This window comes from Dunckerocampus dactyliophorus, chromosome 4, assembly GCF_027744805.1.
Source record: "Dunckerocampus dactyliophorus isolate RoL2022-P2 chromosome 4, RoL_Ddac_1.1, whole genome shotgun sequence".
Taxonomy (NCBI): Eukaryota; Metazoa; Chordata; class Actinopteri; order Syngnathiformes; family Syngnathidae; genus Dunckerocampus; species Dunckerocampus dactyliophorus.
The window spans coordinates 17,088,471-17,102,500 of NC_072822.1; the positions used below are offsets into that span (position 1 = coordinate 17,088,471).

General features: G+C 38.7%; 1 protein-coding gene across 8 annotated transcripts in view; it reads left to right on the forward strand.

The window, feature by feature from the left end:
• Positions 1 to 7,447: 7,447 nt before the first annotated feature.
• LOC129179350 (AP2-associated protein kinase 1-like) overlaps positions 7,448 to 14,030 on the forward strand; it is a 23,574-nt gene continuing 16,991 nt past the window's right edge. For 6 of the 8 annotated variants that reach the window (XM_054772489.1, XM_054772486.1, XM_054772487.1 and 3 more), the window contains exons 1-3: positions 7,448 to 8,246; positions 13,110 to 13,228; positions 13,714 to 13,822. In XM_054772489.1, the coding sequence (XP_054628464.1) occupies positions 8,087 to 8,246; positions 13,110 to 13,228; positions 13,714 to 13,822 (388 nt within the window). In that variant the 5' untranslated portion in view covers positions 7,448 to 8,086. The remainder of the gene's footprint in view (positions 8,247 to 13,109; positions 13,229 to 13,713; positions 13,823 to 14,030) is intronic. The other 2 variants (XM_054772493.1, XM_054772492.1) reach the window with 2 other exon arrangements.

Genomic DNA, 14,030 nt, shown 5'->3' on the forward strand with positions numbered 1-14,030 from the left:
ACAGAGAGCAGGCATTGGAGATGACGTCACAGTAATTGATGTTATCTCACCATGAAGTTGTTATCAGCAGTGACATATGGGAATACTACCAATGTGGTACCAAAGAGCCATTTCTTCTTTCACTGTAATTGGCATGATTACATGACATATTGGGCATTGCAGTCCTGATTACATTGGCAAACGGCAGTCTGAGAATAGTGTGTTTCCTTGTATAGGTGCTGCAGTCCACTCTCAGCTGCTATGCACCAAGTGACAGACTGCGGGACTAATTCACACAGTCAACAACTTAAACGGGTCAATTTGTGGTTCCAGACTGGGTAAGTACCATGAATAATGCAATAATCTGTGGTAAAATTCCTCATGATGGAGACCACCTTTCTTAATTGTCATCTTCAATTCCATTCCTTCAATGAAAAACCTAGCCATACACTGTGCATATGAAGCCTCTTTTAAGCCCAATTTCAAGTCGACAGACTCAGTATACTCTTGAATCAGGATTGATTTCAAGTCTTGTCCAGCGTTGTACGGTGCCGTGTACAAGAGAAAATGAGGAGCAATCGGCAGCTCCCAATCAATTCAACAACCAAACTACATTTTTGACATGTTAGCAATAAGGACCAGCACAACTGTGATATTGCACAGTTGGAGCAAAATTACAACTAAAAGCTATGAGCTTCTGAGCTTTTGCCTCTTACCATGCCTGCACAAAGTGAACATCTAAAATCATCTCATAAATGATGTTCCACTTCCATTGGCACAGATAAAGGGAAGTACATTGTATTGCTGTGTGTTTATTTTAGCATCAATGTTCCAATTCCACTGACATCTGAAATTTTGTCTTCTTGATTTGTTTGAAATTGGCAAGTTTGAAACACGCATTGCTGCCGTCAAGTGAGGTCGTGGTGACCATTTTTCACCACATCCACCACTTTTGACACTGACTGGCCATTTGTATTCTGTTTGTCAACCCGTTTCCTCAGCCAAGCGTAATGGTTTTGACTGTGGCCACCGTTAGAGAAACATCAAACTGCACTCATGCTCTGAGTCTTAAGTTGGCGATACTCTCATATATTGTAACTACAACATCTTCTTATTCAGGCAATCACATACAAGGGAGACTGGTTTTATACACCACCACAATGAATATTTTCAATAAAACAATAAACATGCGATTGAAGTGTAGACATATTACCTCTGTTTCCAGGCATTTGGTAGCATTTGGTCAATTAACATAATTAGAAATATAACCCAAACGTGTCAAACTCAGGCCTGCGGAACTGTTTGGAAAATAGCATTGAGTTGGCCCACCGCACGGACCTTATGTGCTTACAGCGATCTGAGTAATTAAGCGATTCCTCTCGTATAAACTACTTCTCTGGCATTTTAATTTAAAAAGTGGAAACATTATTGTATGTAGCATGGAATTCACAACCATTCTTAATAAGGGTGCCAGATTCAGACCAAAAGTCAAAATAATGTAATAGTAAATTACTAAAAATTGCACCACTTTAATTATTACACCCTGCCTGTACACAATAACACCTTAAAGAGATATAAGACAGTCAAAAATGATTGTTTTATTTCCAGCAAAACATGCTGGAAATGCGTAATCGGCCCGTTCCACAGCTGCAAACTCTTCTGGGTTACACATCTCACAGATTGTGATGTTTTTGTTTTGATATGAAATAATGTAGCCTTTGCCCAGATATTGAGAGAATGATGAAGAGGTGGTCGAACAACAATCACTATATTGAAATGAGCAACTTCAGCGGGAATGTCCTGTACCCAGCTACACCATTTGTCAAGAAGTGTCACGGGCTGGATTTGGTCATCCCAGCCAATGTTGGACTTCCACATGTCTTGGATAAGCACCTTAAATCTAGTGGTAAATGGCAGGATGAATCCTAAAGGGTCGTAGAGCTTGGCCAGAACACTGTAGACATTTCAGAGGGTGGCAACTGAAGGCTCAGTAGCATGATGTTTGAAGCTCAGTGTGTCATTCAAGCAATCCCATCATAATTCAAATGTGGGTTTGTTGAGGTTATCGCTGGCTTTGGATAACCACAGCTCACTACTAGCTGACTGTGCTTCAGGAGGTAGGAGAGAAACAACTTCTGGCAGGTTACTTGCCCACTGCCGGATATCAAAGCCTCCCTTGCTCAAAAGTGCACGCAGATTATTGATCAGAGTCTTGGCATCTTCAACCTTCTCCAGACTATGGAGGCAATTGTCCACATAGAACGAGTGCTCAATCACTTGCATGAGCAGAGAGTCTGGTGGCTCATGGTCTCCGAAGTGCTGCTGTAGGCGTACACTGCACAACAGGGGCTGAAGGTTGTACCAAAGGGTAAGACTTGCCACTCGAAAATCTGTGGACTCGATGTCATCTCCATGCTCTGCCACAGAAATCTAACATGTGGTTTGTTGCGGGGCAGTAAGCAAATTTGATGGAACATCGCCGCTTATGGCTACAACATGGCGTCAGAACCGCAGCAGAATCCCAATCATGATAGCAAGCAACATTGGCCCAGGCAGGAGTTGATCATTCAGGGGCTGGCCATTGTAAGTGAAAGAACAGTTGAAGACTGCACTGTCCTTTCCATTGTGGTGCAACATGTGATGTGGTATGTACCACAACTCAGTGGTCTTTGCTGCATCCTCTGGCAAAATCTCTTCAGCATATCCTGTCTGTAGAAGCTTGTCCATTTCTTTGCAGTAAGAGGCTGCACAATGACGGTCTTTGGCCAACCTGCGTTTAATGCTGCGTAAGTCTGGCATTCCAGCATCTGGAGGTGCACATAGCATGGAGCTCCTTCACCTCTTGCTGAACAGTTCTCAAGTGAAGCATTTCAGGGTGCTTCACAAGTTGTAGCTGCTCTACTGCTTGGGGAAGGATAATAATTCTCTTGGAGCCGTCATCGAGCACTGCAAATGTCTCCATGCTGTAGAAGCACTCTTACAATCTTTAACAGGACTCTTTGGGGGCTTCAAGGCTACTCAATGTAGACTGTGGGTTTCTGGTGGCTCACTATTCTGAGATCTGCTGAGATGATTCTTGAATCATGTCATGCAGAACAGTGAGGTGTGTCTCTTTGCACATTTTGCACGTGCGTTTACGCGTACAGGCTGTAGTTTTGTGGCCACGACCGCATTTCCAACATCTGTCGCCTTCTTGGATCCACTTCTTGATCTCACCCATAGTCAACTTCTTAAAGCCCACACAGGACTTTTGGACACTGTTGTTTAAGATCATCGAGGTTAGTGGGTAGAAAACTTAGAAAACTCCTCTTTCAAATGGTCACTGACTCATTGCGTGAGTATGCTTGAGAATTGAAGTAATACGTCATGAAATCGTTAGTAGGTGCTGTAAGTTCCACTGTTCTGAGCAGGTGAACTACTGTCAATATCTCGTCTTGATGAACAATCAGATGACTAATCCAAAAGCTGCTGCTGCTTGTCCGAAGTAGACAGACCACCTGTCTGTTACATCACACCTGTGAGAGGAGGCACATCCTCATGCCGCAAGAACATGTGTGATGGATGAATATTAGGGCAGGTGAATATATGCAGACACAAATACAGAGGTCACTGGTGAAATAAGACCTCAGCTCACAACACCTGCGTGATATGTCTTTTAAATACTAATGTCTAACGCTGCAAAACCCAAGATTTTTACCGAAGGTCCCCATTCTTCACTTCCTCCTTAACAGTTTAATGAAGACAGGCTTAGCATTTATTGCTTTCCATCACCTTAACCAGAAGAACTTAAAATGATGTACAATGTAGAAGAAGGATGTCAAGAGTGAAATGAAGAGAGAATTAACTTTTGTTGGCGAGCTATGAGTTATTAGAAGAAGCTCACACACATCGCGGCCAAACGTCAAGACTAAAAAGGAAATCTCCTCTCAATTTTGTGCACCGTTGGAGTGGATGGAGCTGAGAACCAATGGGTGGAAAGGGAGAGAAATGGGCTTAAAAGCTTTGAGACACCCCAAAATGCTTGGGGCAGGCAGACCCCTCACTTTGACATCATCTCCTTTTGTACTAGATAAGAACAAATCTGACATCTGTCATCATCTGGGCTAAAAACGGTCCCGAAGACACTACTGTAGTGGGAGGATTTGAGAACTTTGGCAGGCATTTGAACAACCATATCTCGCTTTTCAGATATAAACTGATCTGGCCTCCAGTTGCTTAGTTTGGGAAATGTACACAAACATCTGTACATGGCTTTGCTTTTTTTCGTCAGGGGGAAAAGAGCCACAGAAGGAGGTTGGAATATCTTGATACTATGCAAGATGCAGGGATGTACAGTACACTTCTTTTGCAGTGTCATTTTGCAGTGTGACTGGTTTGCATCTATTGTTTGATCCACTGATACTCATTAAAATCACAAGTTCTCTATTAAAACATCTAAACAACTTGTCGCCTAATTGTGACAGTTAGACAGTGGACAAAAAAATTATGGCAAAATATACAGTACTGTGCACAAGTATTTGGCCACTATTAGATAAATGTTATTTTATCAATACTTTAATGACAACACTGCACACTAGAATACCACTTAGTACGGTGGAGACCTGAAAAAAATGAAAAATAAAAACAATTGTGGAGTGTATTTGTGTTTGTCCATCTGTTCATTAGCTAGCAGGCTACCTCCTAGCATCAATGTGATTCTGCAGTGTGAACCATTGCTTTGATCCCATAAGGGCTTAAACTAATAAATTCCTCAGGACCTATATCATAATCCTCACCTAAATTTAATGGATTGTTCTTTAGTCCACCCACCACCCTTCTTCAAAGTTTTGTATTTTAAGCGTAATCCTGCTCATTTATGGCAGACATTGATTAAAATTAGGTCTTAAATGAAGTGTCTTGTGATGAAAACATACCAGATGTGAGTATACATGGAGTATTGTTAAGTTTAACAATTGTGTCTGCCCTTTTGTCTGCAATTTGGATTTAGAAAAATTAACCAGTAGCAGGATTTGGCAACCATCTAATTCAGGTTGTATTTCTGGCGCAGTTTCTCAAAGCTTGTTTTAATTTGAAATCAATGTACCGGTATTTATTGCATCTGATACAATGCAGTTCTACACCAACGCAAAGTACAATAACAAACATATTGTTAAATGAATAGCTCCCTGAGAGTGTATGCCATTTTTTAATACAGCTCTTGTATTGAGCTCATTAGATGATGCAGGTGTAGTTAATCAAGTGGCCAGCTATCATATAAAGACCTACCAAAGTTCTCTAAACCTTGAGGTGGTTGTTATTACGACAGGTGTCTGCAGAGCCACATTTAGCTGGTATGCGGATGATTTTTATTCCATAATATCTCAACTGTGGAGACAAATGGTTCTGTAAAAATCTCATTGGGAAAGGTGTTTATACTGTATATTCACTGAGGATGCATTGACTTTACCAAATAAGGAATGTAGGAACAGAGTGACAAATGGGGCAAACAATATCACGGGTACTGTTATGAAGTAGAAAGGAAAACACAATTTATCTTCATTTTGTCGTCCTCTACCAGTCAAACAGAAAACATACACCAGTTTAGTTTAGTTTTGCCATTGTTAATTGGCAGTTCTATTTAGGATATCATACAACCATAACATAACACTGTGTTGAATAATTTAAAGGATTGTGTTACATGCAAAGAAGACTGCACATAATATAGCATGTCTAAAAGCAAAGTCCCAAGTCAATTCATGACAATTTTATGACTGTGTGAGCATACCGGACAAAAGATGGATTATCCCACAGGAAGATTTTGAGATGTTTGCGTGGGCAGTTTATGAATGTGAACACAATCCCACATGGACTCACAAATATTGTTCAATATCAAAGACACAGTGAGCTATGAATTGAACTTTGCTGATAACTGAACTGTGGCTCTGCTCTTTTCACAGAAACTCAGAATTAGTATTTGCTGCTATGCATATAAAATGCTAGACTTCTTGCCCCCGACTCCCAACATTATCGTCGTGTAAGATTGTATAGGTATTTTTGTGCTCAAGAGACCAAATAACATTAAAACCTTATGTTTAACTTTTATTTTGGATTCAGCAGAGAGACAGCTCATTGTAGGGTATGTATAAAAGTATTGTAATTTATCACAGCACATATAGAGTAATGGCACAATTATTTCAACAAAATTGTCACCACAAAAAAGTTTAAATGTTTAAAGGGTGCATTCATATGAAGGTATTAACTGTGCCAAAATGAAACGTATACAGTGCTGTCAATATGTCTTACCTTCCCAAAGAGAAGAATATGATAAATCTGCAGAAGATTATGGCACCATTTTAACTTCCTCACCGATTCGTGAGCGCCACAATAGTTCCCATGTGTAGTATAATAGTATAAAAATCAATTAAGCGCAAAAAAACGTAATTGAAGACAAATATTACTACTTCTGTAATACTAATACGGGTTAATAACGCTTGTGTTTGATGCCAGAGCGTCTGGGGGCGCCACACAGTAAATAAGTTCATTTTAGTGGGTTAACAGCGACCTCTCCAGGGCAATTCTCACATTGTACGTACCACTTTAACCAATGCACAGCTCTTTAATGTTCTGTATAGTTTTTCAATACAATGCATTGTATTGTGTATGTTTATAATCATTTATCAGCTTCTTTCCCACTACAAAATGACATACATTAATATGCATATATCAGTACAATATATACATATATTGCAATGCTAAACATATATGTGGATTGTGTCACCTAAATTGAAAATGTGCATCTGACAAAACGGTACACTAACATCGCAAAAAAGCACACACCTGAAGGAAACAGGAGAAAATCCAACGCAAGCCAAAGCAGGTGTTGTCAAAGACATCAAGAAACTGGACAAATATTGCAGATGGCATCATCTCGACTACAACGTAATAAAGGACACAACTCACAAAGACTTGATGCGCCTTGAGTCATCAACAAAAACAACTCTACAACAATATAGATTATGCAATACATTTAATTTACTGCTCATAGCTAAATAAGTTATTGCTTAATTTATGTAAATAAATTACTTATAAGTTGTGAAATTCAGTAAAATGTTTTTCTCCATTATATTATTCTTAACGATGTTTTACTATTTTATTACTCTTATTTTTTTTACTTTTATTTTAATTGTATATTTTAAATGTTTATTCCTTCCTTCCTTTATGAGTTATTGATATGAAGAAGGGGTAGGATTAAATAAGGTGTTCTTATTCATACTCCTTTTCGGAATTGTTGAATTGTGCAAATGTAACCACGTGATGTTCCTTAATGTAATTTATTAAGCATGTCTAAAATAATTAAAGTATACCACACATGTTAACTGTGACGGTGTTTATTTTGAAGAACACGGTCTTCCATTAACTTCTGGTTGTGGGTGTGGCTTTGGGAAAAAGAGTCGGAAATCACTGCAAACATTGACCAATCACAGTCAGAGAAGTGCTGCCGACTCTTCCCACTAGCTTATCTCCTGTTTTTAGCACCGTTAGCTGTTGCTGCAAATTAGTTGATAAACCCTGTCAGACTCACACCACCTCGACGACGCTAAGAAATATTTTGAGCGGACATCTAAATATGTGTATTATTTTAGCGTGATGATATTTTGTTTCGCTGAACATGTGGAATAAGATGTTTTGGGTAATAAGGAACTACTTAGCTGCCAGTATATGCAGTGGCGGCTGTCATCGCACCTAGCTGGTTAGCTTAGCCGCATAGGTGAGCTTGCGGCCGTTCCTCCGGGCTAACTGACTTGACTGTTAAGTCAGCAAGCAGTCGCTGCTTGAGAGTGTGGAGTGCACTGTAATACATTCCACATTCTACTACTAAAACACTATTAAACAACGTTGGGTCCTGACTGCTCTTAGGAAGACAATGCCTTAGCCAGTAAACGTTGGTCGACCTTGTGGATATTTTGAGACCCATTTAGTCGGCGAGCATTTAGCTCGAAACCAGTTAGCTGTTGTCATTCAGTTAGTTAAACAAGCTACCTCATTAGCCAGCAGCTCAGCCTCCATTATAAGAAGCTTTTATACTTCTGGATATTGGCATTACTACTTTGGATAACATCGTGTGGGAATGAAGAAATTTTTTGACTCACGTCGGGAGCTGGTGAGCTCGGGGCCTGGCTCAGGAGCCGGCGGAGGAAGCATTGGTTCGGGCGGCGGTGGCAGCTTTATCGGCCGGATCTTTACTATTGGACGACATCAAGTGACCATCGAAGAAATAGTGGCTGAAGGTGAGCTGACATGCTCACTCTACTCTTACACTGCATTCACCTAAACCACACATAATTTTGTCAATCGGGATGTTTGACTTAATTAAAAGTGACTATAACCAAGAATAAGATTGAAATCCCGTGTCACATGTCACTCCTGGTTAGTCACCCTTGACAATGACATAGTTAATATAGTTACAATGTATAAAGCTTATAATCATGCTTTTATGTTGTCTAATAATGTTTGACCAGAATATAAACTTTATATATATTTGGCGCTTTTACTTTGTTTTGCATTTGGATATTTGTATTGAATGTTAGTCCACAATAAAGGATCTAACTGTTCATGCTACAACAATATCCTGGCTGTATCCTGTTTGCACTTTTTACCTGAAGGCTGGGAGGAACTTGTTACAATTAATATCATTAAGTATCCATGACATGCTGAGTCATCGGTAATAAAAAACACACATGGCCTTGGTTTTTATGCTTGCTCAAACATGCAGGATGTTCAAAATGTCATTATTTAGTTGTATTACTTGGTAAAACTTGTTTCCAGGTGTTTTACTGAAGGGTTAGGCATGGTTTGTATTGACATGTTTTCTGTCGCTACAATGAGAGTCAACCATGTTGTGTTGGCCAAGAGGGCTTGTTACTGAATAATAGATTGAAAAAGGCTGATTAATTTATCAGTGTTTTGGCAGAGCTCCATCTGTCTGGCCACTTTATGAATGGTTTGGTCATCTGACCACAAACGGAACATAGAAAATGACGGGACTGTACTTCAAAGATGCTTCAAATTATAGTTATGGAAAACTACACTTGCATTCACTTTAATGTCATTCACAATAAATGGAGGAAAGTAACATTTGCACATGTCTAGTTTTTCCACAGATCATATTTTCTTTCCTTTACCTATTGTTAGTAATGTGAGTCCCACTGCGGTTTTGTTTGCGCACATCGTCCGAGTTGTTGTTGTTGTGGTTTCACTTTATGAGTTTTTGATGAGCCTTATTCTAACTAACCAGTGTGCAGACATAGTAGGTGGTAGGAGGTTCTGTTTTATGTTTATCCTAGACATTTTGACAAATTGTTCCCCCTTTGAAAATAAATGTCATGTCTTGCATTGCATTGAAGAATGTGCCCTCAAGTCTTGTGATGGAGTGCATAACATGAAGAAGCTCCAGTGATTCATTCACTCTCGTCAGGCAGAAACCATTTACTCAGCTCAAAGTCTGCAAAAGAAAACACTGGAGGCTCCAAGCTTATTTGTCTTCAGTCGACAGGACAATGCTGCTCTAGTCTCTTATATGCCATGTAATACGTATTGCAGCAAAGTAGTTGTGAAGATGTCAAACATTCCAAAGCCGGTTCCATTATGGCGATGACAAAGTGGGACACAACATTGTGCTTTTCATAGCTGTCTCTCAAGGGTGCATTTTCGTGTGCATTTTGTTGTGTGCGTATGCATAACCCAGAGTAGAATAATCCTGACAGTCTGTTACGTCAGTGGGCAGTGGCTATTTGTGGCTGTACCTACACTTATTCTTTTGGCGCCGTCTACTGAGAGAGTGGACCACAGTTAAATGGTGCTCAAGAAGTGCCGCTAATCCGTCTAATTTCTTACAGTCTTCTCAGATTAGACAGCAGTGGTTTAGATGTCTGAACGCCAAGGTAACGCACGCAAGCAGTGGATTTTGATTAAGAATTAGGCTATGTCCACACAAATACAGATTTTTTTAAAAGATTTTTTTTATATGCGTTTTGGCCTCTCATCCACATGCAAACATATGTGAGCTTTTGGAAAACTCCGGCCAAGGTGAAGATTTTGGAAAACTTCGACTTCAGCGTATGTGTGTGGACGGCGAAGACGGAGCTTTTGGCTTGTTGCAGACGGATGACGTAACAATTACTTGCCGTTATTTCCACACTACATAAGTGTTCAATGACAAACATTACATTACTGGTTTTAAGCATACTGAAATTACTTTTTGTGTGTATCAGAGTAAATATACACCTACTTTCTTTTTATATTCAATAAATTTTGCTGGCAAATGTGAAATACTACTGAAAAGCAATGCTCCTTTGCTAGCAGTCCACATGTGTGTTCTCCCGCCATCTACGGAGATGATGTCATCAACGCTTCTGATTGGTTAAAACTGCCTTAACAGTCCATGGCTGCAGCGCCGCTGTTACTTTGGCATGCACATGACAGCCTGTGATTGTGGATTTGTATTGACAGAAATAGGTTTAAAATGCCATCGTGCAGTTGGAGATTTTTTTTCACACCAGAGAGGAGCAAATGTGCGTTTTTGAAAATATCTGTGTTGGTGTGGACATGGCCTTAGGGTCTTCGGCAGGTTGAGTTTGCAAAGAGCTACTTTCTTTGGTGTTTAAAATCGATGATGGCCATTAAAAAAAAATGAATAGAGAAAATGAAACAACAATCAATTAATTAATTGATTCATTTTTTTTTATGCTTTCTAGAGAACTGCATAGTGATCTGCTTGACTACGGCTGTAGATCACATTCTTTGGTTGACGCAGCCAAGTAGTGCACACTAATATCAGGGCTCCAGACGAACTTTTTTACTAGAAGCACAGCAGCCCCAACTTAAAATTTTAGGAGCGCAAGCAGAAAATTTAGGGGCGCACAATGTAATCAACTTGCAAAGTAAATATTTACATTTCCTCTCATTTTCATTGTATTACTGATAAATACTCCAACAATAAATGACAACTGTCTTCTCTATCCACACTGTTTCTGCCTGTAGCTTCAGGAGGGCTTCATTGTTGGCATCATATACTGTACATTAGAACTCCAATACCGCCTTCTTTTCTTTTTCTTTGATGTTTGTCTCCTTTCTTCTTTAGGAGTTAATGTGGGTTGGCAAACTAGCTCATTTGCTATTACAGCCAACTACTGGGTTGAACTGTGGAGCACAAGTTTGTCAGCACCAAAAAAATATCTAATAATAATAAAATGAAATCAGCAAATGAACTGGTAAGGTTGACAACCTCTGTAAAAATAAATAAGGGACACCTTGTTGGCAGGGCCAACCCCACTATTTTTTGTTTTTCTTTTTTTTTTTTTACTTTTTTTTTTTTTTACATTTGAAACAAATGTACTATTTGACACAAACCTGAATTTAATTTGGTGCCTGTTTTTGAGTAATACTAATACATGGGAAGTTAATTTTTTTTAAAGTTAAAAATAACCCAATTAAAAGAAGAAAATATAAATGTAAATATCTTTCTTATAGAAACCTGTCCTGCTTACTATGAAACAGTATAAACTGAGTGTCTGAGTGGTTTATGATAGTGCAGGTGTGTCCAACTTCCAGCACTGTGAAAGATACAATACTTTGACAAAAATAAAGTAGAGGTGAGCTATTTGTGTTTTATGTGACTGCCAACATTTCAATTGTACTTTATTTACAAAGGACGTCTCTACTCTTAACAGTGTGCTCATTGTCTTTATGCTATTTTGTACTCCACAGTCATGAGATACAGTTGAATACTTAATAAATACTAAGAGTTTTAGTAAATATTCTTTGGTGAGCTACTCAACTGATTAGACGGTGAACTACTGGTAGTTCACGGGCTACCTGGTAAGATCCTGCGATAGCGTCACTATTTTAAAGCTGGACACACTACGTGTTTATGTTGAACAACAAAGGCACATTTGGAGTCCGTGGACCAAAGACTAGGCTTATAACTATAGCTAGCTAGCTGCTGCCAGTAAGACAGTGGAGCCAAGCAAAATGTAGTCAAACTTCAATGTTAGTCAAACGTGAGCGAACATACACTCTGGCATCGACAGACTTTAACTGTGACAAGCTGTCGTCAATTGACTACACACACATTTCAGAGGCTCCACGAAAAATTTACTCGCAATATAGCAAATAAATTTTGCCATATTTTAGTGGCAAAATGCAACCATTTAGGCGCAGTCTGGAACCCTGAATTTGCTTCAGTTGCTTCAAGATCCAATTAATCAACAATAATTTCCACACATTTGACACAATTAGTTCCAATAAATAGTTAATCAATTAGTATGACTATGCCCACTGGTGTCAGGATAATACAGTGTTTTGGAGTTCAGAAGTTTGTGTGTACCTGCAAGCAGAGTGATGCTCATGTTACTGTAAATATTCCAATTATACTGTATGTTGTTGAACTTTTTGTAGGATTTTCTAATGTACCGGTAATTCGTTTGAGATTGTGTTGTAGTAACTCAAACAAGAATCCTGTTATGAAACACCAGGCATTGACATTTGATGTCAACTCATTGACTTAAGTGAATGTTAAATACACTGCAGAGCACTGACACAATCATTTTATTGCAATTATTGATTTAGTGTCACTGCTTACTCCATAATTTCTCCAATGGACTGAATGGCATGGCTCAGGGTACCTTCTGATCTCAAGACAACCAGTGAAAGTGTCATCATTGGCAGTGGGTGCAAGTTGCACATCACTGCTCAGCTATAACACAAGTTGCAGGAGCAAAATATGTAACACCTGCAATTATTTCAAAATATTTGTAATTATTTATCCAGTAATTAATTTTCTCTGTTCAGAGTCCAAGGTGAGTTGGAGCCTATCCCAGCTAGAAATTATGTTTATGCACTGTAGGAGGAAAGTATTATTGTAGGTACAATTTGTCAGTTCCAGTTCCAAGTAATAGTTTTGTTTTCTAAATTGGCATCTTATGTGAAAGTAAGTACCGTATTGACAAAATACATAAAAAACATGCCACAAAAAATAATAATTATGTAATCATAATAATATACACAGACATATGTAATTATTGTATTATATTTCATTGTCAATTAAAAATGTCTTTTGTAGTGAATATTTGTGTCTTCATATCTCTTTGCAGGAGGTTTTGCCATTGTTTTTTTGGTACGAACTAATCAGGGTCAACGGTGTGCTCTAAAACGGATGTATGTTAACAATGAGCATGATCTACAAATCTGCAAACTTGAGATACAGATTATGGTGAGTGATAATGGCTTTTTTTCTGTTGGGTACACAAGGTGTCCCAGTAGAGCAGTGTGGATGTATGTCTGCTTTGGAAATATGTGCCCCTTTATCAAATGATCAGATGTAGGTCACATGGTATGGGGGGAAAAAGGCACTATAAAAAAAAATAAGTATTTGTAACATCCCTTTTTTCATCAAAGCTCTGTAACTCCATTTCCTAACCAGACTCCCGAATGTTTGAAATAAATAAATAAACCGTTCTTTCAACCACACCCAGACTATCATGACCATGACAGGGTGGGATTATTTCTAGTATCTTTTTACAGATAGGAAGTGTATATAAACACGGATGTATTTTCCAATTTAGCAAGTTAAATGTCTTGACATTGTAAAAGATAAGCAAATATATACAATTGTGTGTATTTTCTAATTCACCAAGCTAAATGTCTTGACGTTGTAACTGTTTTTCCACCTCGGCCTGTCTGTGTTTATTTACATAGAGGGACCTAGTGGGCCACAAAAACATAGTTGGCTTCCTGGATTCCGGCATAGCTTCAGTTGGAGCTGGTGATGTATGGGAAGTCCTAATCTTAATGGACTTCTGTCGAGGTAAATCTGCCTGCCACACAGTTTCTCGTTGTTTCTTGTTCATTGTAATATTTCATAAGTTTCATAAACACCATACATGTTTGTGAATATCAAAGTATCAATTTTTTTTTGCTCATATGTGACGTGTATTTGATTTTTTTCATGTCAGTGTGAACAGTACAATTCAGATTTTTTTCAAATGCCTCATTCGTGTATGTGTATAATTATT